The sequence below is a fragment of the Sardina pilchardus genome, chromosome 8 (assembly GCF_963854185.1).
Source record: "Sardina pilchardus chromosome 8, fSarPil1.1, whole genome shotgun sequence".
NCBI lineage: Eukaryota > Metazoa > Chordata > Actinopteri > Clupeiformes > Clupeidae > Sardina > Sardina pilchardus.
In genome coordinates, this window is record NC_085001.1 from 20,709,418 (window position 1) to 20,735,116 (window position 25,699).

The 25,699-nt window shown below is 42.5% G+C and overlaps 3 protein-coding genes across 3 annotated transcripts; 1 reads left to right on the forward strand and 2 right to left on the reverse strand.

Annotated features, from left to right (window-relative positions):
- The first annotated feature begins 1,733 nt into the window (after window positions 1-1,733).
- On the forward strand, window positions 1,734-6,845 carry bcl2l16 (BCL2 like 16). The gene is made up of 3 exons (XM_062543194.1): window positions 1,734-2,089; window positions 5,093-5,608; window positions 5,809-6,845. The coding sequence occupies exons 2-3, from the start codon at window positions 5,129-5,131 to the stop codon at window positions 5,938-5,940; spliced, it is 612 nt and encodes a 203-aa protein (XP_062399178.1). The 5' UTR covers window positions 1,734-2,089; window positions 5,093-5,128; the 3' UTR covers window positions 5,941-6,845.
- Window positions 6,846-6,901: 56 nt separating this feature from the next.
- On the reverse strand, window positions 6,902-9,817 carry tubb2b (tubulin, beta 2b). The gene is made up of 4 exons (XM_062543193.1): window positions 9,631-9,817; window positions 8,486-8,594; window positions 8,242-8,352; window positions 6,902-8,130 (listed from the first exon to the last, which is right to left on the reverse strand). Exons 1-4 carry the CDS (start codon window positions 9,685-9,687, stop codon window positions 7,067-7,069), a joined length of 1,341 nt encoding a protein of 446 aa, XP_062399177.1. The 5' UTR covers window positions 9,688-9,817; the 3' UTR covers window positions 6,902-7,066.
- An 8,292-nt stretch (window positions 9,818-18,109) lies between these two features.
- fgf17 (fibroblast growth factor 17) lies at window positions 18,110-20,757 on the reverse strand. The gene is made up of 6 exons (XM_062544142.1): window positions 20,726-20,757; window positions 20,597-20,633; window positions 20,099-20,276; window positions 19,688-19,794; window positions 18,966-18,968; window positions 18,110-18,400 (listed from the first exon to the last, which is right to left on the reverse strand). The coding sequence occupies exons 1-6, from the start codon at window positions 20,755-20,757 to the stop codon at window positions 18,110-18,112; spliced, it is 648 nt and encodes a 215-aa protein (XP_062400126.1).
- Window positions 20,758-25,699: the final 4,942 nt, after the last annotated feature.

Here is a 25,699-nt window from a genome sequence, read left to right on the forward strand (position 1 = left end):
CACACTCACGGCATCTGAAGAGTTTCTGCTTAGGACAGGAAATTAAAAACCCTTTAAAATTATCCATAAACCACAGGGGCTTCAAAATGAGAAAATAATCAGTGATTATTCACAGGGTTTAAAGGGGACCATGGAAGAATTTAGCTCATGCTCTCACTCGGTCTCCTCCTCCTTCTCCTCCTCACACTCTCCTGCTCTCCTGAAAACACTTTGTGTGTTATCTTTGTTTTGTTAAATATCGCCCGTCTCTAGAGAATCTCAGCGAAATTGGCAAAAGTAGGCTTGAGCGGCCAATATCATCCCCGCTGATTTTTTTGACTGCATTAGTTGTGTCTGGGCCTCCTAAGAGTGAGCTGAGTGTCATGATACTGAGTAAACACTTCAAGTCATAACACAAGTGAGGAAAGATCTTAATTATACCTGGTCTTCAGTGGGCCATAAAAAAAATGGAATAACATGTTAAACATAGGTTCCCATTTGTGGGTCAGGGTGTGGATTTCAAACAGATTCACAAACCTAATAAGAGAGAAAATTAAAATCGTTCATCCTTTAAGCAGTCAAAACAGACACATACTTGCCTCTTGGCGCTTTAGATTTCTGCTCATAAGGCTAACCAAAGAACGTGTTGTGTGAAGAATCATGGACAAACAACTACGTTCTCTGAAAAATCTCCCCCTTTGTTACAAGTTCTCTCATCTGAAGCTAATCATTTATCAACTCTGATTACACTTGCATGGAGAGACCTACCTAATACATCTGGCATTTGGTAAGCTAATTCAGAATATTAAAGATGAATTCATTGACATCACTTGTGTTGTCAACATATGAAGTATTGTATTCTTCACTTTTTCAATATGTATCACAATTGCCTTCACATTTCAATGCATCCCATGCTTGTGTGTTTGCATGAGTGTGTGTGTTAGTTTGCGTGTGTGTGTGTGTGTGTGTGTGTGTGTGTGTGTGTGTGTGTGTGTGTGTGTGTTTGTGTCTGTGTCTGTGTCTGTGTGTCTGTCTCTGTGTGTGTCTGTGTCTGTGTGGGTGGGCGGATAGGTGTGAGTAGAATTACTTTTTTCCATTTTAGCAGTGTGTGGCTACCACCTTGTGGTGTAGACTTATTACTGCAGAGAATGGAATGAATCTTTTTGGTTTTACACCCATGAGCCAAACTGTAAGCTCACATTTTAGACTATTATATTTTGTGGGGGCAAGGAAGACTCTTGTGTGTGAATGTGGATTGGTGTTGTTTTATTACACAATATTCTAATTTCTAATGTTTTATTACACAATATTCTAATTCTAATTTCAAATCTCCGAGGCTATAGTCTTTATCAAAGCACAGTGAGTAGTTACACAGTAGCCTATGACATTTTACAGCACTACAGTATTAGAGTTGATTGTGTTTACTTATATAGACCTTTGACAATAGGCTATGTGTCACTGCAATCAAATCATACAGACAAGCTAACATGACTTCCTTAGCCCTTATCCTGCATGTCATTACGCTATTTTCTGATGTGATTACAGACCTTTAAGCATTAAAAGAACACAAACAAGTTTCTGGTTTCAGGAGGCAAAAACAAGTCAGCTTCAGAGAGCCATGTACAAGTCAGTTTCAGGAAGCAATTGCTTAGTATAAGTAGTAGAGCCTGTCTTCAAATGTTCAGGGCAAAAATGGGAAGGAAAGTGAAAGTGAAAGAAACATTAGTGCTGATAGTAACTGTGTAGAGGCAAGACGATCTTTGCACATTACCTTTGCTCTGTCATAGCATTACAAGTTGGTTGTTAATTAACCTGACAGGTTTATGCTTTATTGGCGTTTATATTTAGCTTGACAGAGCTAACAGATTATATGAGTGGTAGGTAGCAGGGAGCACTGCAAGCCTTAGAGTTAGGGGGTTAGTGTCAGTTTGCAACTCCCGCGCTAAATTTAGCATGTTTGTGCGGAACGAGTGCTCATGAACAGACACGCGCGGTGACCCACAGGCGACTACGGCTGCTTTTGGGGGGAAAACGACACAAGCTTTGTCACCTGCTCTCTAATCCTCTTTGTGTTTCCTTTTTGGCATGAAGGCACTGGCCTTGGACTACGGTGAGTCGGCTGGTTTGATAAGCTTTCATGGCCGTGGTGGTGACATGGAGTTCCCTGAAAAGCTTAGTATGGCCTAGTATTTTCTTCTGGTTGCTGCATGTAGTGACAGTAGCCTATCTGGTTAATAAATAAATATGTACACTCAGGAACGTCGTTAGGCCTTTTTTTGTTTAGAGCAGGGGCAGTGTATTCAGAGGACAGTCAGCAAGCAGATTGGGAGGAGATGTAGCCTAGGCTACATTGCTGTACAGTATGTAACAACAAATATTTTAGTTTACAAACCAAGTAAGATCTTAGAGCACCATTAACGTTGTATATACAGTACACAGGGTTGCCAACTTCGGGTTTTTGGCTGGAGTGAGATTTTAAAGGGGGGGCATTTGGCTTATTTGAGGGCCACGCAAAAAAATGGGTGCCGAAGTATCAGCACAATCTTTAAGTGCAGGCCCCTTGCCAGACACACGGGGCCCATAGCCTAGACCATAGACTACATAAACATCTGGTAGTTGCTAAACCAGGTGAATAAAATATAGGCCAGTATGGCTTTCCCAATGTCATTTGTAGTGGTGTTGTAGACCGATACAACTCACATCCAATAAAATAATAGGTAATTTACAGAATAATACTGTGTAGATGTTCTGTACAGTAGGCTATCTACCCAACCAACCATCCATCAATCCATCCATATATTTAGGCCTATCCATCTCATGTATCAGTTAGGAGCCATAGTCAATGAAAAATACATGATAAGAAATGTAGTGTCACAATTGTTTGGATATTGATAATCAGTCAAGAATTTTGATATTTTCTTGATTTGATTTGGGAGCCCCCCCACAAAGATCACAAAGACATCACAAGCCCCCAACACACTCAGTGAAAAGGTGGTTTCATATCTATGTTTGTATTTCAAACATTTTGAAATTCATATTAAGTTTACATTATTTATGATCTGCGTAATTAGCTAAAATACATAAGAAGTTGACTATTTCATATTGATTTTAGATTTTGACACAATTGTCATATTCACTTAGGCTACATTTATCTGTATTGTCATTTAATGCCTGTTACTTTAAGAGAGTGATAGGTTTCAGTCATGCTTTTCGGCTACCCTAAAGTTATGTGGAAGTAGCCAAATTTGTTTTCTATGTAGTCAAAAAAACAAATAAGTGGAAGAGCAGTAGCCTAGTTCATTATTTTTGGGCGCATACAGCCTGAAGTTGGAGAACAAGTAGAAAACCTTGTGAAATTTAAAAACGGGATTACTCGGTAATGGCTTAATTATACAAATTAATTATTTAGTACATCAACAGTTTAAATTCACGTTGATTTTCTCGCGATCCGTCTATCACAGCAACTAGTAGGTCTATAATACCATCGAAAAGATTGTGCTCTGTCAAGTGTCATTCATATCAGTGTGACTAGAACTTCGTGAGCAATCCGATAGAGACGAATGGTGCGCATTTTATCCGCAGATAATTTCTCTGCGCTGAGAACGTTAGTCAGGTATTAGACCTATCCCTGCAGTTCATCTAAAGAGCCTATACATGCCTTAAATTCGTCTACTGCCTACACAATGCTCTCTGCTGCATGTGGTCAAGTCACCAACTGATAATGAACGTTGAAGAAAAATAAGAATGGATTTTGGCGTGACATTGCTTGCCTCTGCGTGAGAGCGTGAGATTGATGCTGAAATCGTGAGTGTCATGGCGAATGCGTGAGAGTTGGCAACCCTGAGAACATGGGATTTCCATTCTGCACACATCCATCGTCCATCTTTTTGCACCCATTACTCTCGGTGGTATATCTCGCGAATGCTTCACTCTACACATGCCAATGACATATATCATATAACAGTATGAATGGCATATATCAGACTAAACAGCAGACATTACCAGGCAGGAGGATAATATAGGACTCATTCCTCTGTAAAGTAAGCCGTTCTGAGTAATCTGGCTTTGAAATGGCAGCAAATGTCTACATTGTATCCAACTTTGGGCTGAAATTCTAATGTAATAGCAGCCCTAAATAATACACTTGGTTGAAGTTGATTATGACAAGCACAGATCAACTGTGCATTTGAATAGATGTGTCTAGGCATGCATCAGGTGTCATGCATGCAAAACAGTCATGAGGCACACAATAGTTTCCATTGATAGAAAGACAGAGAGGATATACAGTATGCAAGCACATCATACTTCCCCAGATATGGGAAGCCTATACTGTCTTGAAACTGAATTTATATGCAGTTATTTTCCAAAATACCATAAATCCGTTTTAAAAACATTTAATAACATGTTATTTGATTGTGTATACAGTAGTGTAGTATACTTTTTGATCCCATATTTCAGGTAAAATCAATAAAAGTGCAGTTGTGCTGTTTTGATTGAGTAAAGATAACTCAAATATCATTAACCCAATTACAGTTCCACTAAAATTACTTTGAAATACAAATGTTAAGATTGATTAATGAAAAAAAGGTATTACTATGGAGGATATTGTGTTTTGGAGCCAAACTCTTCATATATGGCCCAAGAATGACCTAGATAAGAGCTTAATTGTAAAATTACACTGAAAACAGCTTAGGCCTCAAAGGACTAATATATGTGATATTTTACAGTGGGTATTATTCATCTCAATACCTAATGTTTTGTTTTGGTGTGCCAACCTAAGATTTGGTTTTGTTTTGGTGTGCCAACCTAAGATTTGCAATGGCCTCATCTGGCCACTCGTTAAAACTTTCTGGGGGCGCGACTGGCAATATCAGTCCCCTAGAGTGTTATTATAGCAATATAATCAGCAATATTGCAAGAGAGAAAATGAATACCAAATCATTGAAGCCCTTTTTAGGTGTGATGAAAATGTTTCGGCACTGTCTTTCAGTTCAAGTGACGTCCCTGTTCATCAGTGCATCAGTTTGACGAAAGGACATTGAAGAATCCGACCATGCAAAGAGCTTGATTTTAACGCTCTTGCAAAATTATTGTCTGTTGCTTGCTGTTTCAGAGTGATGGGCCCCTGTCTTTCTGAAGTACTGAAGCCATGGGCCTGTCAGATGAGCCACTAGGGGGCCGTGGCCGAAACAGCCCAGACCCTCTGATCAGAGATGCCTACCTGATGGCCTACGACTACCTTACCTACGTGATTACCCCGCCCGGCGGGGACCTCCCTCCGCCTCCCTGTCTGCCGGCATCCGCGCTGCGGCACGCCGGCGACGAACTCCTCACCCGTTTTCCCATCTTCTTCCGCCGCTGGCCGCGTGTCTTCCAGGATGTGACGGAGAGAACGGCCTGCCCCATGCTCACGGCCATCTTGGACGAGCACTTTGGCACCATGGCCCCGGGCGGGCGCCGCAGAGACCTGGCCTGGAGTGCTGTGCTGTCGGTGTATGTGCTGGCTGGACAGATGGCCCTGCATTGCCATGACAACGGCATGGATGTCGTAATACCACAGCTGCAGGAGTGTGTGGGAGCGTACGTAGAGAGGGTGATCTGTCCTGAGATCAGGGAACACGGGGGATGGGTAAATGCCTTCTTCAACATTTGTACTGGTTAGAGTGAAATCAAAGTAAAAAAAAAAAGGAACATTTTAATACACCAATGACCTACCCCTGATCTTCGGGTACCAAATGACATCTCAGTCTTAAGAACTGTTTGGACACTGTGATTTGTGATACAGATGTGTGCTAGCAGTATATTAACATTTTGTCTTTCTGCTTTCAGTCTGGATTTATATCTCGATTTGGGGTGAAACAGAGCTTGGAAGGTCAAGTGAAAAGAGTATGCTGCTGGACTTTACTACTGTTGACCACAGGCATTCTCACCTACTTCCTTTGGAAAAGAAGAATGGGGTGAACGTGTATAGAGCACTGTGTTCAGGGATACATAAATAGAGACTGTTTTTACAACCGAGATGTCTTGGAATCAGACAACCACTTCTCAAAAATGAATTATTGAATGAATGTAAATGTGTATGACTGTACTCTATTTATGCATATTATAGAGCCACTTTTACTTTAAAAATATTTTGAAAAGTAAATAAGTAAGTAATGTCAGATTACGTGCAACACATAAAGCTCATTTTATGTGGTTTCCAATCAAAGAAATAGCATTCTTTTTAAATTGTTAAATCAGTACAGCCACTAGGTTGGGTGAACCCTGCCAATAGTCTATTGAATTTTAGTAGGCTGGTCATCTAGCGTCCTCTGCTGTTCATGTAGTAGATTGTTCTGGAAGTGTGAAATGACTCCAAATTTTTGGGACGTGGCTTTCTTCACAAAGTATCAAATATGAGCGCTGAGTGTGTCACAACAGTCAACAGGAAATAAGTCAGTGACCGCGATGAAGTAACTGACAAGCAGACGGTCCTGTTGACTTCTGCCACATATCGCGCCTTTTTTTTTTTTTTAAACCGGTTAACGTGCCACTTAGCTCATCATGTGATTCGGATCAAATTTCAGGAAGTAGCACGTCAACCTGTTCTTCAAATTAGGCCCAGGCCTAGTTGAATCTGCATTACTTTAGTTACTCAAGGCTCTGAGGTAGGCTACTCACAGGAGGTGATTTACTAGCATGTGCAGGCTTGAACAGCCACAAGTGTCCTCAATCAGTAGTCTACATTGTTATGTTGAATAAAAACCTACAAATGCCTTTATAATCAGTAATTGTACATAGGTCCATATTACCACTTGATCAGCTAAAGATTCTTGGTTTTGGACTCTAATATGTTTTTTTTTTTTTCTAAATAAATAACAAATCTATATCAAGTCCTGGGCTTTCATTCATTTTAAACATTTTTGACAGACACACAAACTCATTTTGTAAGAAAGGTTTTTTTTGTTTTTTAATTACTTGTTTCTGTACAGACAGGAATGAAAACAGCAGGTGACAAATAAAAACAGAACACAAAATACTGGACTTTGGAAAGGACTGACAGGTCAGTGAATTGTACAGCCTGGGACAGGATATTTACAGAGAACATTTAGGCCAGCTCAGCTTCACCCTCCTCTTCCTCAAACTCGCCATCCTCATCAGCGGTGGCATCCTGGTACTGCTGGTATTCAGAAACCAGGTCGTTCATGTTGCTCTCTGCCTCGGTGAACTCCATCTCATCCATGCCCTCTCCGGTGTACCAATGGAGGAAAGCCTTGCGGCGGAACATAGCAGTGAACTGCTCGGAGATGCGCTTGAACAGCTCCTGGATGGCGGTGCTGTTGCCGATGAAGGTGGCGGCCATCTTGAGGCCACGTGGGGGAATGTCGCAGACAGCGGTCTTCACGTTGTTGGGGATCCATTCCACGAAGTAGCTGCTGTTCTTGTTCTGGACATTGAGCATCTGCTCATCCACCTCCTTCATGGACATACGGCCACGGAAGATGGCAGCAACGGTGAGGTAGCGACCGTGGCGTGGGTCACAGGCAGCCATCATGTTCTTGGCATCGAACATCTGCTGGGTCAGCTCAGGCACGGTGAGGGAGCGGTACTGCTGGCTCCCCCTGCTGGTCAGGGGGGCAAAGCCGGGCATGAAGAAGTGCAGACGGGGGAATGGTACCATGTTGACGGCAAGCTTGCGCAGATCTGCGTTCAGCTGGCCAGGGAACCTGAGGCAGGTGGTCACTCCGCTCATGGTGGCAGACACCAGGTGGTTGAGGTCGCCATAAGAGGGAGTGGTGAGCTTGAGGGTGCGGAAGCAAATGTCGTACAGGGCTTCGTTGTCAATGCAGTAGGTCTCATCTGTGTTCTCTACAAGCTGGTGCACGGACAGTGTGGCGTTGTATGGCTCGACGACTGTGTCCGACACCTTTGGCGAGGGCACGACGCTGAATGTGTTCATGATGCGGTCGGGGTACTCTTCCCGGATCTTGCTGATGAGCAGGGTGCCCATACCGGAGCCAGTACCACCACCCAGGGAGTGGGTGAGCTGGAAACCCTGAAGACAGTCACAGCTCTCAGCCTCCTTCCTCACCACATCGAGCACGGAGTCAACCAGCTCGGCTCCCTCAGTGTAGTGGCCCTTGGCCCAGTTGTTACCAGCACCACTCTGGCCTAAAGAAAGGAGCAAAGAAAAACATCAGATTGATTTGTTTGCATGGTAAATGCATTATCACATTTACAGCATTTAATTTGAGCAGATCAGAGTGAGAAATCTGTGCATACCGAAGACGAAGTTATCAGGTCTGAAGACCTGTCCGAAAGGTCCAGACCTTACGGAGTCCATGGTTCCAGGCTCCAAGTCCACCAGCACAGCACGGGGCACATACTTGCCACCTGTGTAACATAACCATGAATGGATAAGTAAGTACAAGTTCAAAGTTATTAGTCGAGAACTTTATAGTAACTATTGGCTCATTTCATCATGTTACTACAAAAGAGAGTAATAGATCAAAAAATCCCTTCATACCTGATGCTTCATTGTAATAGACATTGATCCTGTCCAGCTGAAGATCACTGTCGCCATGATAAGTTCCGGTGGGGTCAATACCATGCTCGTCACTGATGACTTCCCAGAACTGAAAAGGAGAATGTTGATATTTATTTCCAGGCGCCATCTTTCAGGAACATATTCAATGCACAAATTCACTAAATACTTCAATTAAAAGAACCTGCAAATGTCAATTCCGAGCCTAGAGAATTGTTGGACGTGGAAAGGGACCATATTATTACCACAAGGATGGCCTACTATTAGGCCGCCTTATGCAAGGAATGTAGCAGTCGTTTGGTCTAGAACATTCCAGGCATGTTTTTCAAACCACTGGCTTACAGCAAGTCATTGGTTGGTGGTAAACGTATGTCGAGAGAGCGCGAAATAGACTCAAACTCCCTCCCGCGCGCGGCAGTCGCACTGGTTGGCTGAAATCCACGCGCTATATCATTTTGAAAATTCATCACAGGTCAACGTCACAGCCAACCGGCACATCCCACATCCGCCAAAGGCGCGGTGCGCGCAACTGCAATGACGATCCAACAGGCCTTACACATTTTCATAAATGTATATTTTGAAATAGCTTTGACTGAGGGACTTTTTCCATTGGATATTTAACAAATCTTTCACCAATCTGGCAATATATTGAGTTAACTAGGACTAAAATGCAAAAGGTTTACTATGAAAATTGGGTCAATGAATCGATTTCCTCTTTTGCCACACTGTCGGCTTCTGGCTTTGTTACAGGAAAATCCCAAACGATTTCGGTATATCCACAATGAAACCAATCGCCATATGAATTACATATTGATTATATTTCGGTATCATAAGCATACATCAATTTTGAGTTGCAGGATATTTCGTCATAATACGAATCCATGTAAATTAACTGGCATTAGCCTAAAACGTGGGACATGGGATATTTTTTTATATATATAATTTAGTAGCCTACGCCCTGATAGTCACAAAAAAAGCCACCATGGTTGATATTGAGGTCATATGTTAGGATCACGAAACGAGTTTTACTTGCACCCTGTAATGAAAGAAGCCTCTTGATTTTTTTTCATTGCTCTATCTAAGAGACAAATTACAATATATCGATAACAAAAACCAGAGTTACTTACCTTGGCACCAATCTGGTTACCACACTGACCAGCCTGAAGATGCACAATTTCCCTCATTTTGTCGTTAGATGGTAAAACGTTTCAATGAACCAAAATGTCTCTCCTTTCTTCGTTTAAGGCGCGGCAAGCGGCGGCTCTTATTAGTACACTTCCATGCACCCGCCCCTGCTATGACGCGTGCTTGGACGTACGTTCTCTGTTGGTTAACGTGTAAAAACCACGGCTCCCAGTGCCGCGACGGCCCGTTAAAAAATATTCAAAGCAAGCTTATTGGCTATGCTTTTTAGTCACTCAAATGACCAACGAATGTACGAATTACTCGTTTTACCTCTGCGTATCCACTTCCTTGCTGAATATCTTGCACAGCTACACCATGACAAAGGAAAGCAAAAAGATGAAAATACATTAACATCGGCGTTGAGATGGTATGATGAATTAAAATAGTGGTGATCATGTATATTTTCTTATTCAGGCGTGTTTTCCTTTGGGAAAATCAGGATCAGGAAGGTTTTATGGTCATGTGTCAATTTTCTCTGGCTTTCCCCCTCTCTGCTCCACCTTTACTCCAGATCGCAAAACCAGTCAGTCTAGACTGTAACAATACGGTGATAATTATACCAAACGTCAAGTGAATAGACATTTCCCAAATGTACAAGCTCAGTAACCTCACTGTACCTCAGGGCAAATACCTAAAATTGCATTACTGTAAATGTACTAGGTAAATGCAGATCCAACATTTGGTAAACACATTGCTCCATATGCACAACTGTAAAGTATTAGTCAGTGTTTGAATAATCCAGTCCATTTCTCTTGTCAAACAGAAAGGAGATGTGCGGGAGATGTCCCAACATATCCTTCATGTTGATCAAGCTGCTGACGCACCCTGTCAGTGCAGTGAGCTTAGGCCCCTGGGCATTGTTGTCCTCGCAACAGGGCCCGGTAATGCTGAACTCGGCAAGCCTCTTGATCCAGAGGCACGGGAGATTACCAGTCACAGGGTCAGTTAACCGGGCATAGAGTACAGGGTTCATAACAACCTCTGCAGTCACATGATAATAATATGATTTGGTTTACGTCATTAACATACTATCAGATGTAAGTGTTTGTTTTTCAGACTATTAGTCACATTGAGAATAAATGCATGACCAGTAATGTAAATAGTGCCAAAAATGGATATGCACTGCTGAAACGTTACTGCAGCCAAGAAGCTGTTACATGTCTGTCAACTGTTACCAACATGAAAACATGTAGCACAACTCTTTGTTGCCAACATAGGATTGACTGCTCAAAGAAATTGTCATGTGTATTCTGATATATTGTGTTCACACCTTTGGGATGTTTTGATGAGAGGAAGGTCTTCCCATGGTAGCCAATCCTGCAATATGCGCCACATGGCATACCACACACTAAAGACCATGCTGTTGGCTCATGTGTCCAGAGAGATACACTTGTGTTGAGTGTTTTCAAACGGTGCAGAGGTGGTGCCGTGCCTGGAAATGGGGTCACACAGTATAGATGTGGGGTGGGCTTTCCGTATGTACAGTACATGGGGCCCGGGCACTGTTGCTCTTTTGGAAACAGGTCACAAGAATGGAAGCAGCGTGGATTATTTATAGCTTCTCCACGAAGGAATGGTGTGATAATGACACCGCCAGTACTGGCACAGTTGGCATGACTTTGGAGGGTCAGAAGGTGCTATTTCTCCATCTGCAACATCACAGGAAGCCCCCCCAACAGAAAAGAAGCTGGGCAAATCAGAGGAGGCTTAGCAGCTGTTGGCATACTTACTGAAATGCTATAAGAAGTCTTCATAAGTGTGGAAAGTACCACGGCAAACACGATGAGTCATCTCAACTCTAATAATTTTGTTGAAAACTGATCATTGGTTGGTGTATCGAATGCTCACTTCAAATACGTGTCCGATGATAACTTATTGAGTATTGTTTTACATGAGCATGAGTTCATCTAAAATTAGTGAACTGATAACAGTCACCTTTGGATGTGAATTTGTTTAGAGCCTGCAGTAAACAAAAGGACTTTCATCGGACTCAGAGATATCACAACGGGGTCAGCTTGGCAGTCTATTTTAAAAGATGAAGGGCTGTTCCTGAAACCGAACCCGTAGGTTTTGACAATGCAAAACGTGATCATAATCTCTCTGGATACAGCACATACACTTTTCAAAAAATCTCATCTAACCTAAAACTAATCACAATGAAAAGAGCCATGAGTCATCATGTCAGATTTCATTCATTCTTACATATCTAATGCAGTCTTTAAGCAATGTTCGTGTCTAATATACGACAGGTTGAATGAGGAGACAAAGCAGGGAAGAAAGGGTGGTCTCATCTCCCCTCTCTCTGGCCCTCTGGGCTTAGCATTCCACTTCCTCCTTTGATTCAGCTCTTTGCTGCAGTGCCTCTGTTTCTGGCAGCAGAATGAATTATTTATTTAGCTCCGTCATTGCAGAGTGGCTTCGGAGGCAATGGCTGCCTGATGGTGAAAAGAACTGACACAGACTCAGTGGTGTCAACAATACGAAAGCAAACCCCCTTAAAAAGAGGAAGCAGACTGGAGCAGACAAAGACTCCTGCGCTGTTCTTCTGTTTTCTTGTGCGATTACGTGAAGCGAGCTCGCGTTCAAGCACGATGGGAGGATGGGGGCGGGGGTGCAGTATCATGGCAGCCGGTCTCTGATATTGATTGAGAGACGGGCGGCCCCCAGCATCGAGTGAGTGCACATACTAATGTACGGTCTGGCTGCTGTGCCCTGTTCCTGTAGGAATATCCCCAGAGGGGAGACATTAGGAAGCTTTTTCAGCCCGTCAGCATCACTCCCACCCCCCGCCACACACACACACACACACACGTTGCTTACAGCTCCATCCTGCTCTCTCTGCCTTGGAATATCCGGCAGATTGGGGAAGAAGCTATGGAGGAGGAGGAGAGAGGGGGGAGGGGTGATCTTACAGGCAAAGCAGTGTTTCTATGAACACTGACTGTGGCTGCACAAATGGTGCGTCGTCTTTCTGTATGACAGCTCATTTGATAACACTGCCTGTGTATGTTTTGCTCACATGTGCTGATGCTGACAAAGCCCAGCCCTAATCAAAGGTCAGCAGTGTTGTCGCCTCAAAATTAAATGGTCGAAGAGCAGATGATGTCAGAGAGAACAGCCATATTGAGCAACGCACCATTGAAAACTGAAAGCTATTATTTCGTCTCGCTGTCTGCTTATCCATTGTAAAAGACATTTTCACTGTTTTACAGTGTGATGGGTGGCACACAATTGTCCATGTGAATGCACTGATGAAAGGGGAAGATTAGCCTGGCTGTCTGTGTCTGCATGGTGAAAGCTCTCCCTGTGCTCCTAGCCGTGGTTTTAGGGCGGGGCTGCGGAGTCTTTGGGAGGCAGAGGAGCAGGTGCTGTGAGACTAACAGCTGGGGCTATGACTGAGCATGTGCGGTCGGCCCACCCCCTCTCCTCAGGGGAGGCGGGTGCGGGGGGATCCAGAGAGCTGCACCAAGGATCAGATTCCACCCCACAACCATGCTTTTATTAAATCTCTGAGTGCCCTGCTGGATGAGATAGCACATTTCCACACCAACTGCACAGCACTGTGTTACTGGTAGTGGTGGGGGATGGGGGCATTGCAGTGAAGGCTGAAGGAGATGATGTTGGTGTCAACAAATGTGTTGCTTTAAAAGGGCCTTAACTGGGGAATTAAGCCCTGACAGCTAATATGGCAGTGCACTGACTCAACTGTTTAGGGGGGGGGGGGGGGGTGACATTAAGTATAATCTTCTCAGAAAGTATTTTATCCATGATGCAACAGCTAATAAAGTGATTATGTTCTCTCAATCCAGCTCATTTGGTTGAGCCGTGCCAGTAAGTCCTTTCCAATGAAACCTTTTTTTTTTGCATATATTTGCATTTTGATTCGCATTTTTCTGCGTCCTTCTGTGTGAAAACTGAGAGGTCATCCAGGCCAACGCTATTCACATTTCAGTGTGATTCAGCGTGCCAAATTCCCATTCATGCTCCAGTTATCGCCATTCTGCTGATGTAATTCCTCCTAATATGAATCCTTGTTACCCCACTAGCTAGTTTTCAGATAGTTTTCCATCCATTAAATGTTTCCTATCTCTTGCCACTTTTGTTTGCTCTTCTGAGTTGGGGGAGGAAGGGGTCTGCTACTGATTTCATCTGTTACAAATGCACCAGTTCCTCTCACCATTCTCCAGTCAACTGACTCAGCCGGCCTGGTCTGAATCACTGGATGCTTGCTCCAGCAGTCTCCCCTCCACCATTGTGCTTAGTCATCGGCTAGTGTATGCTAGTGTTCCTTTAATGGCTGCCCCCCCCCCCCCCTCACACACAAACACACACACTCACCACCCCCTCCTGAGCAAGACAGTCGCTCAGATACCAAGCCCCTCAATAAATCAGCAATGAGCCGCAGTAGCCACTCTAGTAGTCTCCTCTGAGGGGGGCTCATGGACAGGGCGTTGCCAGCCTTGTGTGGCTCTGTGCATCTGCCATATTTTCAAGAGACACGGAGAGCTGACAAATTTTAACGATGCTTTATTATTGCGGCTGTGTGAACAGACTACATGAGCAAGCTTTAAACATATGCATGTTTTGCATAGATTGTGGAGAAGAGCTCTATTATTACTCTCTTTGGAGATGATACATGACAAAAGAGTCTTTGTATGCTTGCTGCCTTTGTCTGCTCCGTGCGAAGAGACTGCGGCTAATACAGAGGCACTGCAGTGGGTGGGGAGGAGGAATAATGAATAGTGGAAAGGGGGGGGGGGGGTGCTGTGGAGACGTGGAGGATGGGGGAAGGGCGTGGGTTTTTAAATGGATTTAAAGCCGTCACTGGTGCGGGCCCATATGCATTTGTACTGTAAGTTCCTCCCTGCCTCCACAGCTGGTCTCCTGGGGTTGGGGGGCAGCTAGCAGTGATGTTAATGGTGATGGACATTCCACACTACTCACAGCAGTAGCCACTAGTCACAGAGCAGCCATCATGAGCCTCTGGAGGAGGGCGTGGATGGAAGGAAAGGTGCTGGACGAGTCCAGTCACATCCAGGCATCAGACTTTAACCTGAGGAATTATGGATGGAGCAATACTCTCTGTGTTTTATGAAATCCTGAAGGACCTTTTTTCAGTTACATTTTTTATCATTTAAAACCTATCATGATATAATGGAATGTTTAGCTGTTTGTGATGGACTAGCCTAATAGGAGTAATGATGTAAAAAAAGGAGTCACTCAAAAATAAGTAAAGATTAGTAACTGAATACTGAATCATTACTGTCTCAATTATTGTCAGTATATCTGCAACTATTAAATTAAAACAATGCTATTATTTTCTTTCATATCATTGCATGGTAGATATTGTACAAACAGGTGCTTTTATTTGCTCCTTGTGGTGACTACTAGTAATGACAACTACTAAAACCTATTCAAAGGATCTCTGGCACACTCTAGTGGTCAAATCTTTATCACAAGTTTTTTACTTAAACAAATATGCTATACATACATACTGCTACTACTTTAAACATTTGAACAGGTACATTATTAGATTATTATGTAGATATCTAAGGAAATTATAAAGAAGTCCAAACTGAAAGGAAAACGGCCATAAACATAGAAGTAGATGTATCATGTAATGGATAAAGATGCATTGAATAAGAAATAATAAAACCATTCTGCATCAAAATCTTCTGTAATGATACATATTTTTTTATTCTACATTATATCTATTTTCAGTATGTTCTGACAACATCTTTTGTGTGTAACAGCTGTTGTTGATGACAATAACCGAAGCTCAAAAGTAGGTGTGACTTGAGTTGGAAAGACAATAGAAGACAATATAGAAGATGACATATGGACAATATCGCAACAATAATGTGCATCATATGTGAGAATGGAATGTGATTGGAAGAGTATTGTTGGGTGAAGCAGGAAGTACAGTTGGAGAGCAGGTGTTGCTTAGGGTAATGTCAGCTGCTCTGGGTCTGGTGGTCGTGGTGTCCGATGCTCTGTAGCGGTTGCTGGGTGTGTATATGTGTGTGTGTGTGTGTGTGTGTGTGTGTGTGCGTGTGTGTGTGTGTGTGTGTGTGTGTGTGTGTGTGTGTGTGTGTGTGTGTGTGTGTGTGTGTGTGTGTGTGTGTGTGTGTGTGTGTGTGTGTGTGTGTGTGACATTGATCAAGGATTCTTAATGTTACTTCACCTAAACTTTACTAACATCAGCATCAGCATTTAGCAAACATAGTACACATTCTTCCGACTGCAATTTGTGATGTTTGCAGACATTTGATTTTGAAACCTCTCATTGCTGATTGGACCTGATGGAAACATTAGTGACTTAAGTAGTATCTCACTGAAAGGATATGTAATATATAGGGTGTGGCCAAGCTGCAATGCAACCTCCTCGTGTGACAATTGTGCATGGGTGAAAACAGGGTCATCTAGTGGTGATCCTTTGAAAAACACATGGGTGAGAGATGGTGAGACAGCACATTTCTGGGCCGTATCAAAGGTCATGAAAAAGGACCATGAAATGTTTACTTTACTTTTTTTGTTTGTTATTGATTGTTTAAAGGCCATTACTTTTACATCTAGACAAAGATATTTCCATCTACAATACTTTATGATTTGCCAATGGTTTGATAATTAATTCTGTATTCTAATTCTTTATCTATCACAGGTGATAATCTTACAAATATATCAGTCTGTTTCTTTGATAACCAGGATTAACAAGTGAGTACATTATGTTCAGCTGTCTGAGTGATTATCCTATAGATCACTTCCAATACCCATGTTGTTGTTTTCTTGTAATCACAGATACATAATCACACAGTCAAATATTCTCTAATAGAATTTATGTGAATGTTTTTATTACTCTAAGAGCCATCAAGTCTCACTTTTCATTTATTATGGCTTATCAGGCATATGTCAGAACTATTAATCTACTGTATTTATATAAATATAATCTCTGTGAAATGTTAAACGTTAAACATTGTCACTATTCCTGTCCTGGGCTGCAATAAAGTTACATCCTCTGCTTAGCGTATTGTTGGGTCTTCATCTTGCCCTAATCTCACAGTGAGCTGTTTAGATCCCTCGGCTGGTCTGCTATGCCCCATGGTGACAGACACTGGCAGCTGTAGACAGGGGCGTGTGTTGTGGGGACTTACAAACTAAAGCCAGGGCCATAGCACAGATAATGAAGAGGCAACAGACCCACTGGTCAATAGCAGTCCCAATTAAATGGCCTACAAGATGCAGGACAGCAAGAAATCACCTCATCAAAGGCAGATCACAAATGTAATATGTGCCAGCATTCAGCATCCCCTTCTCATTTTACAGTGATGACTGATCCTGCGGACTGGGAGCCAGGCTTGAGAAAACAAGACAGTCAGTCGTTCTCTAAAGGGGAAAACAAGGTTTGTCACGACCTCAGACAACCTCGACACCATGCAGCATGTCGCAATGCCAAAATTATACCTCAGCAAGCCTAAATTGACTGAGCCACTTCAGTTACAGAAGACAGCATTGAATCACTGTGTTAACAACTACCATGGTGAATAAGCATGTCTCAAATCATACTGACCAACAGAGAATGAGTAGCTCCAAATACATGTCTGGGTTAGAGAATAATTAGGGAATGGGTCAAACTATTCTTCAGCCAGATAAAACCTTATACATTTTTTAACCACAAAAGGTTCTAAACAAATGTACCTGTCCAGTCAATTCCAGTCCAAACAGCATGGTGTTCAAATGGGATTCGTAAGGACTATGTTAATGGGGGGAAAGAATGGGAAAGCAGGGGAAAGGAAATTAGCTGCCTGTGTGGCGAATTGCTAAATTGAACGCATTCATGCAGACAGTAGCACACCTGCAGAGGGATCACAGGGTCTGAAACCAGAGCCCAAGCTTCAGTGTAAATGGAGAAAAAAAAGGGAAAAAAGGAAGGAAGCATAGTATGGTATAAATATGCACATGTCTGCAATTATAATTTGTTTTTTTATTTTCTGACATGCTGTCAGAGTAAATGTAGATTTTATTTAGATAATGATTCTGTCCTTGTGCTTTATCAGTTGTTAAATGTCAGTGTTTCTATATAATATGATAATCCTAATATGAAATTATATAAATGAACAATAGTTATAAATTATAATTTACATAAGCCATTGCAGAATTTCCAACCCATATTTCCAAGTTTATTATATGTCTAAACCATTCAAACTTTTATATGTTCCCTCTTTTCACAAACACTCACACAGTAATATTAAATATACACATACACATTTCATCTGGTATCTTACCATATTTACAGTCATCTACTTTACAACATTTTTTTTTCGTTTCTTTTTTCAGTCCATTTTATGTATGAAAATATATAAAAAATAAAGCTGCATATCTTCTTTAAAAAAAAAAAAAAAGGAGTTCACTTTTGTCTCCAAGTCATTCAACTTTGTGAGGCTTCCTGTTCCGCTTGGCTCTGCGTGTCGGTGGGAAGCTGATGAACTCAAAGTGTTTGAGTCGGTCTGTGTTGGGGAATGGCGGTGGGCCCTTGTGGAGTCTCTTGATGAAATGCACCTCCCTCTGGTTCTGCCTGGTCTTGGAGGCCTTGATGGGCCGGCCTTTCCTGGTGAAGGCCATGTACCAGCCCTCGTACCTGGCATTCTGGAAGGCCGTGTAGTTGTTCTCCAGGACGATCTCTGTGAAGATACAGTCTCTGCCTCTACCACTGGCCTGAGGAAAAGGAAGAGCATATAAAGTCAGCTCCTCTGGGTGCAGTGCACTGGGATCCATTGAGGCTGACGCAGCAAGTTGTTGCGGTAGCGCATGTAAGCTTTGCTAACAAATTGCTTATATAGGCTATTCGTGTGGGCTCCTCTAACTACAGTTCTCTTCATGTGTTTCTGTCTCTTTTCAGGGCTCAAACAGTAGGCTACTCTGTCTCTTGCCAAAAAAGACATTAAACAACAAGCATTAAATAAAGACGGCTGAGGGGGGCCAGAACAGTGCCCACAGCTTCCATAATGACCTCTAGATGGCGCTGCCTCCATTCTCAGAAAAATGGGAGAATGGAGACATCTCTGAAGCTGACAAGTACAAGTAACAACATAAAAAGGTATCCATTTGAGAAAATCAAATGTTTGTAATTTTCTGAGCATCTTACGTAATAATTATTAGGAAATTACTTTAGCTGTAGAAAACAGGTGACCCACAAGCTCACAGAACTGTTACTTTTCCCCCAAAACATTCTAAAGTGACGACCTTTTGAAGATGTGTCTGTCATTCGTCCATGAATAACTTTCTGTGCGCACATATAGCAAATTATAGGCGTTGGTGTCTTTAAGACCCTCCACAATCAAATTCCCTCAATTCTTTCTCATGGCAGGAGAACAGCAGCACTGAATACATCTTTTCCACTTCCCTGCAGGAAGCGGCGGGTTGACTTCTGACCAGACGCAGAATGGGTGTGAACAGAATTTCCCCCTTGCACTGGCAACTGTCTGGCACCCCTCGTTCCATCCACAACAGCAGCTATTTTGCTAACCCTCCTCTCCGTTTGGGAATCAAGAATACAGGAAGCAAAACTATTTTGCACTGATTTTTTTATAGGCTTATGGATGATTCCAATCACACAGCTAATGAAAGAAAGGCATTCTGGGTCACATTGCACTGTATTATCTTTGGATGTGTAGCAACGGCCTGTCTATTCATGGAAGTGATGCAGAAGTGACACACAGAAAGTGGTGCCAGCATCACTCGTTTAAAAAGAATATGTGAAGCTATGTGTCATCTACACGCCATGAACTTTGAATACACACTCTGACAGGATGAAGTTATATGTATTTTATATGTGCCTTATCATTATGGCATTATCATCATACAATTAATGAGCAAAGCAAAGGAGCACATGTTGTGCCAGGAAATATCTTAACTTATAGCCCAAGCTCATTCCTTGCCAACCAAATGGATAGAACGAGAAAGACATAGAACCAGTACAGGGAATTTCTGGAAAAACCTTACCTTCCCAACCAGTTTCCCACGACGATTCATACATAGATATCGCCCACTTTCAGCACCTTTGATGCGAACCCTGCTTCCAAAGGTGTCTGTCTCCACAAACAACCTTGCTGTAATACAAACACAAAAGTAACATCACTGAATGGATTCAAAGGTACAGTAGAATGTTTTTTGATCTATTTGGAAAGACACATAATAATACAAAACATAGACAAACTGTCACAAAATTTGTTCTTGCCAAATTCTACATCCAAAATGCAAAGGAACTGCTGCATTTTCTACTTCTTAAAACAGTTAAACTATAAAATGAAAAATAAATAGCCTATGAAGAACAAATTCTCATTTGTAAGCCAGAGAGACACGAATCACGAATAAGAGTCGCGAACAAGGTACAACATTTTGACTTGTGCTTACCAAAATTGTTGCCATCCTCGGCTGTAGCGGTGACTCTCCGGCCCTGTATCTGGACGTGCTTCCCGCTGGTCCGGCTGTAGAGCTGGTAAACTCGGACCTGGCGCCGGCTAAGCTGGTCCGTCAACGTCCCCTGTTCCCTCACATACTGGTTAAAATTAGGAGAAGGGTGATTCTCCCCCTTTTCAATATAAAGGGAAAAATAAAATGACACGTTTCACTATGTCTAAAGGCTCTCTGTGTCATTCATATGAGACATGTTTAACATAGGCTACTTGAAATTAGTTATCCATATAAAGAAGTATTATTTGCTTACACGCATTTGCCCAGAATAAGAAACATTTCAGAGGCAAAGGGTAAAAAAACCGTGCTGAGAGGGTTATAAGATAGACTCTATGCAAATAAGATTCACAGTCTATTGTAACTAGAGCATAAATTCCTAATTTGGAGAGGGCAAAATTACATGATAGCCTATCAGAACCAGTAGGAGATTGTGTTTACCTGTGCATGGCACCACACCACGAAGAAGTGAAAGGATCTGCAAATTAACATAAAATACATGGTTATTTCAACTATTATTTGTCTATTTGAGGTTGAATGGCATTTATGAAAATTGTATCGAAAACTTACAAGTAAAAACAGTGCTGATTGATCCCATACATTGTCCCAATAGTCCGTTCAACTCAGACAGGTTTTCTGACAATAATATCCTCGAGGTGTGCAGAGTAAATCCGAGTGTCACTTTTTGTGCCTGAAGACGTCTGACAAATCTGTAGAAAGAGAGCGCTCCCACTTAACCTGAGCGCTCCGCTTCAGGCAAGTGAAGTCGCCGAAGCCATTTACTGATTCAGTCTCTGATGAAGCTGACCATCGTTCAGTTCAAGTTCTTCTCAAACACACATCTTCAGAACATGTGCCAGACAGGAAAAATAATCCAACAGATGTGTATGAAGCGAATGGATATTAAAACCAACTCCTCTATCTAAAAAGTCGTCCTGTTCCATCATATGATTGTCTTAAAAGGCATGGTTTCCTTCAGAATGGTCAAACTTCGAGGCAAACATTGAGTTTGAAACAAGTAGCTGGCTTAGTCAGGACCTATTCGAACAGGCGCAGTTGTCACTATAGGAGGTCTCCGTGGGTTTTAGGCTGGTGTGGAGCCAGAGGGCTACGCTGTGATCACTGACTATGCCAAAATGAAACACGTCAAGAAGCCTTCGCCCAAGATCCCTCCCATGCTTATGAAGTCAGGGCTTGGTCGAGGGAGGGCTCCAAGGATGGACGTGTTAGATATTCTGAAAATAATTGCTCGTCCTACCTCCATGTAAAAATTATAGACTATTGACAGGTAGGCTATTTACAACGCATTTCCCTCGTTCTGTTGAACTTTGTCCAAAAATGTGGTAAAATCTTTGACACCCACTTTGCCATGCCTAATATAGAATACTTCACGTCAGCAGAGTGACTTATGAATGGTGATTTCATCCACTGGTGGAGTCTCATCCCAGCTAGAGTCCGATTTAATCGATGATTAAACAGGCTCTTAACATGTTGTTTGTGTTACATTCAGTCTATAATCATCCTCTGTATTTAAAGTGCATAGGATATCATGTAAAGGTGTTCCTTGCTGTATTTGCTCTACTTACCCACCCTTGAATTGCAAAGATGGCCCTATCGCCTCGAAGGGGTTTTGGCTCACACCTTTTGCTAACGTGGTAACCCTAATAGGAAAACAATGGTTCGTTTTAATCATCAGTCTCCAGCGTCTTTTGTTGGTTTATGTGGAATCCACATAGCACAACTCCCCTAATTATCGCCAACAGGATGCTCGCTTTCCGACAGGTATTGCCGACAGGTATTGCTTCCCAGCAATTAGTCGTATCATGTCAATTTGTCTTTCTCCTACCAGACTATAAATTATTCTTGGCAGTTTAGTGAGCGTTTTCGTTTGGAGTGAACAAACAGGCCACGTTAGTTTCTCTGTAAGTAGCCCACAATTTCCTATCGTCACTGCGATGTCAGATCATGGCATCTGATTTAGACAGCATTGCAAGATTTTTAAGACCTAATTTGGGTTAGGCCTACCTGGGAATTAATTATCCTGAGATTACAGAGGCGTAGCCCTATACATAGTGATAAAACATTAGGCCGTGCAAACTAAATATTTTAGCTCGTTAATCCAAACGAAGATTAACGCTGTATATATATCTACAATATTTTTGTATAATGTAATGGAAAACATGATATGTCTCACGAGTTAAAGCAATAACAAAGAAGTCTTAATTTGTGAGTCATGCGTAAATAACTATTCCACTGTTGTGAAGATAATCACTGGAACGTTGCATGCTATAGCTTACTCGAACAAACTTCTTCTCGATCTGACAAAAAGGTCAATTCATTGGTGCTAGACATGGTGTGTGAATTGGCTCATTTACAATCCATAATGATAATGTGTTTTCAATCACTAAAATGGAAATGGCAGTTTCCTCAAACCAACGTCCTCTGTGAGAAAATGGAGCACACATTAGGCCTATTATACATTTGTGGTTTCGGATGTTTGCGGCTTTAACTAGAATTGCAGCTTTACCTAATTCCAGGACTATCAATTTTGCGTCTATATGTCAAGACAGCCATTGACCCAGGTGCAGTTTTTTGACTTACCATCATGTCCACATGTACATTACATACCAATAATCATGTCATAAGCAACAATAAAAACGTCCTTTTAACTTTAGTTTTCCGCCAATAAGAAATTTAAGTTTGAGTAAGTGTTGATTATTGCAAGTTCTTCTAGAACAAATGCTGGCCTTTATAACAAGACAATGTGACACACTTAGCTCTTGTGACATTCCTTCAGTCTTTGGAGCTAACTAGGTAATCTGGGTGGTGGGATGAGGGGGTGTTGGTGGTGGAGTGTGTATGGGGGGTGAGCAGGGGGGAGCAGTTAGGGGTGAGAGAGAGAGAGAGAGAGAAAGAGAGAGAGAGAGAGAGAGAGGGAGAGAGAGAGAGAGAGAGGGAGAGAGGGAGGGAGAGAGAGAGCTTTTGCAGTAGCTAGTCTCTAGTGTGGAATTCTCTGTGCCCCAGCAGGACACCTTGGGTGTCGGCAATGTTTTTTGGGGAGTGGATAGTTTAAAAAAAGACTGAAATGAGGAAAAGAATGAGGGAAAGAAAGATGGAAGAGGGAGAGGGAGAGAGAGAGAGACAGAGAGACAGAGAGACAGAGAAAGAGAGAAATGTAGAGTTATGGAATTCCACTCAGCCCACTCCGACACCCTCCCCTCCCCTTCAGTTTACAAAGTGGCGGACGGATCAGAGAGTCTGCAACCCGATCGTATTTATTTGTGTCTCCACTAGCTCTTTACAGGCACTAACGCCACGATGGAAATAACCTGAAGTTTGCTCATGAGAAGGTGCCTAGCAACAGCAGCATAGGTAGCCTACTCCCGACCCGTTTCCTCAACACAACCTTGCAGCCAGGGCTACCTGTGACACTACGGTCGACCATTGTCACTGTGAAGTTTACAGACTCAGTAAAGTTCAATCCTTTCAATGCGATTTTATTTGAGTTCCCCACACTCCATTGGAGGTAAATTCTAGTTTTTGAAATCTGAAGAAGTTGTCCTGTGCCAATACGTATGAAAGTATGTCTACTGAAAGACCACTGACATTTCGGTTTTGGCTTATCAGGCATCACACAATAAACACCATACAAATCCAGAGGTACGTGATACTGCAGCTTGGTGTCACTACAAAAGCTTGCATTCTGTTCTCTGTGATATATGTGTGTTGTTGTCACGTGTAAGGGCCTTCCTCCGCTACAGCGTTTGTCAGCAGAGGCCCTAGGATGTGTGTCTGTGCCTGTAACGTCTCCTCACCTGGAGGATGCTAACCACATAGGTGGCACACTGAGAAGCAGTCCTTTCCGAATAATATCCTATTAATCTTCAGCTTCCAGTCCGCTGTGTTCTTTGTACATTTGGCTGCCAGGGCTGCAGTACTGTACCTTGGGGTCCAAGTGAAAGGAGGATTGGTGGTCTCCCAGCAGCTTGAACCACATCGTAAAAATCTCTGCCATAAAGACCAACTGGCCACACTTTTCTGACCCCACCGAAATAGAGACAAAGCTTTGAAAAGTGGGTGGTCTTTGAACAGCAAAAAATAAAGCTCTGTTGACTATTTTAATAACAAAAATATGTATAGGATTAGAACAGTATATTGCCCTTAGGGGCAACCTGCAAAGTAAGGGAGTCAGAGAGGTGGTCCACACTAATGTTCATGACAGTTCCTCTATTGCCCTCTCTGCCGAGGTCAACTGGACTCCACATTCACACCCCACTATGCACTGTGCAAACCCTCTGGCCACAGAGAAAATGTACACGTTCTAATAGATGGAGTGATAACAATTACCATGTAAATATATTACTCATTTATAATGAAAATATTCTAAGCCTTGAGGTTATATCGTTTATGTTTTTCCAGTGAACAGTGTTCAAATTGGACAAATCTGTAATTATTACAAAGTCTGCTGACCCCTAGATATACCCCAACCATTTGCAAGCTGACCATTTGAGCTTGCCAAATTTGACACAGCTGACACAGGCAATAAATTTGAACTAGTTCCCCACCCCCATTATCTGTAATGAGGCCAAACCCCTCACCCTACACACACACACACACACACACACACACACACACACACACACACACACACACACACACACACACACACACATATACACACACACACACACACACACACACACACACACACCCTACACACGTGGATGAAGAGAGATTAAGATATAGCCCAGGAATAGTAGTCCATACAGGTGTGCCTGTTGCATTCAGGTTAATGGTCCGATTACATCATGACCAGTCTTGGTATAATGTTTTATATTGAAAATAATATAATTTGATGCAATTCAAAGGCCACAATAGAAGTTTTGTCAAATTCACCACTTTTTCACAGTCGTGACTTATTGACACCAAAATGTTATTGTCACCTTAATTTTGCCATAAAAACTCTGAAGCCGCTTAGTGATGTGAGATACACACAGCAAAAGGAAACTAACAATACATATCAAAGTATGTCTACTGAAACCCCACTGACATTTCGGGTTTGGCTTCATCAGGCATCACACAATAAACACCACACAAATCCAGAGGTGATGATACTGCAGCTCGATGTCACCACAAACGCTTGCAGTCTGTTCTCTGTGATATGTGTGTGTTGTTGTCACATGTAAGTGCCTTCCATCTGCGGTGCGAGGTGAAAACAACATCCCCGTGGCCATTACTGAAGGCGGCCCGCCTGCTTAATAGCCGAAACCCGAGTGGCCGGCCAGTGATTAACACCCGTCAGCGGCAGACAGTCCTTGACTGCTTCATCTGATGAGATCGAGCGCCGGCCTCCATGTCAAACTTCACAACAGGTCACATGAGCGCAGGAGACGGCCACGGGAAGGGGCTATGAAAATAACCGGCTAGTGGCCGATGACAAGCCTGATGGGGGCTTTTCCACAGCTCCGGCTGAAGGCACTGCAACATCTGTGTTATTTTTATGGAGCGAAATGTCACCGAGCACTGATCAGGCCAGGGGGAACC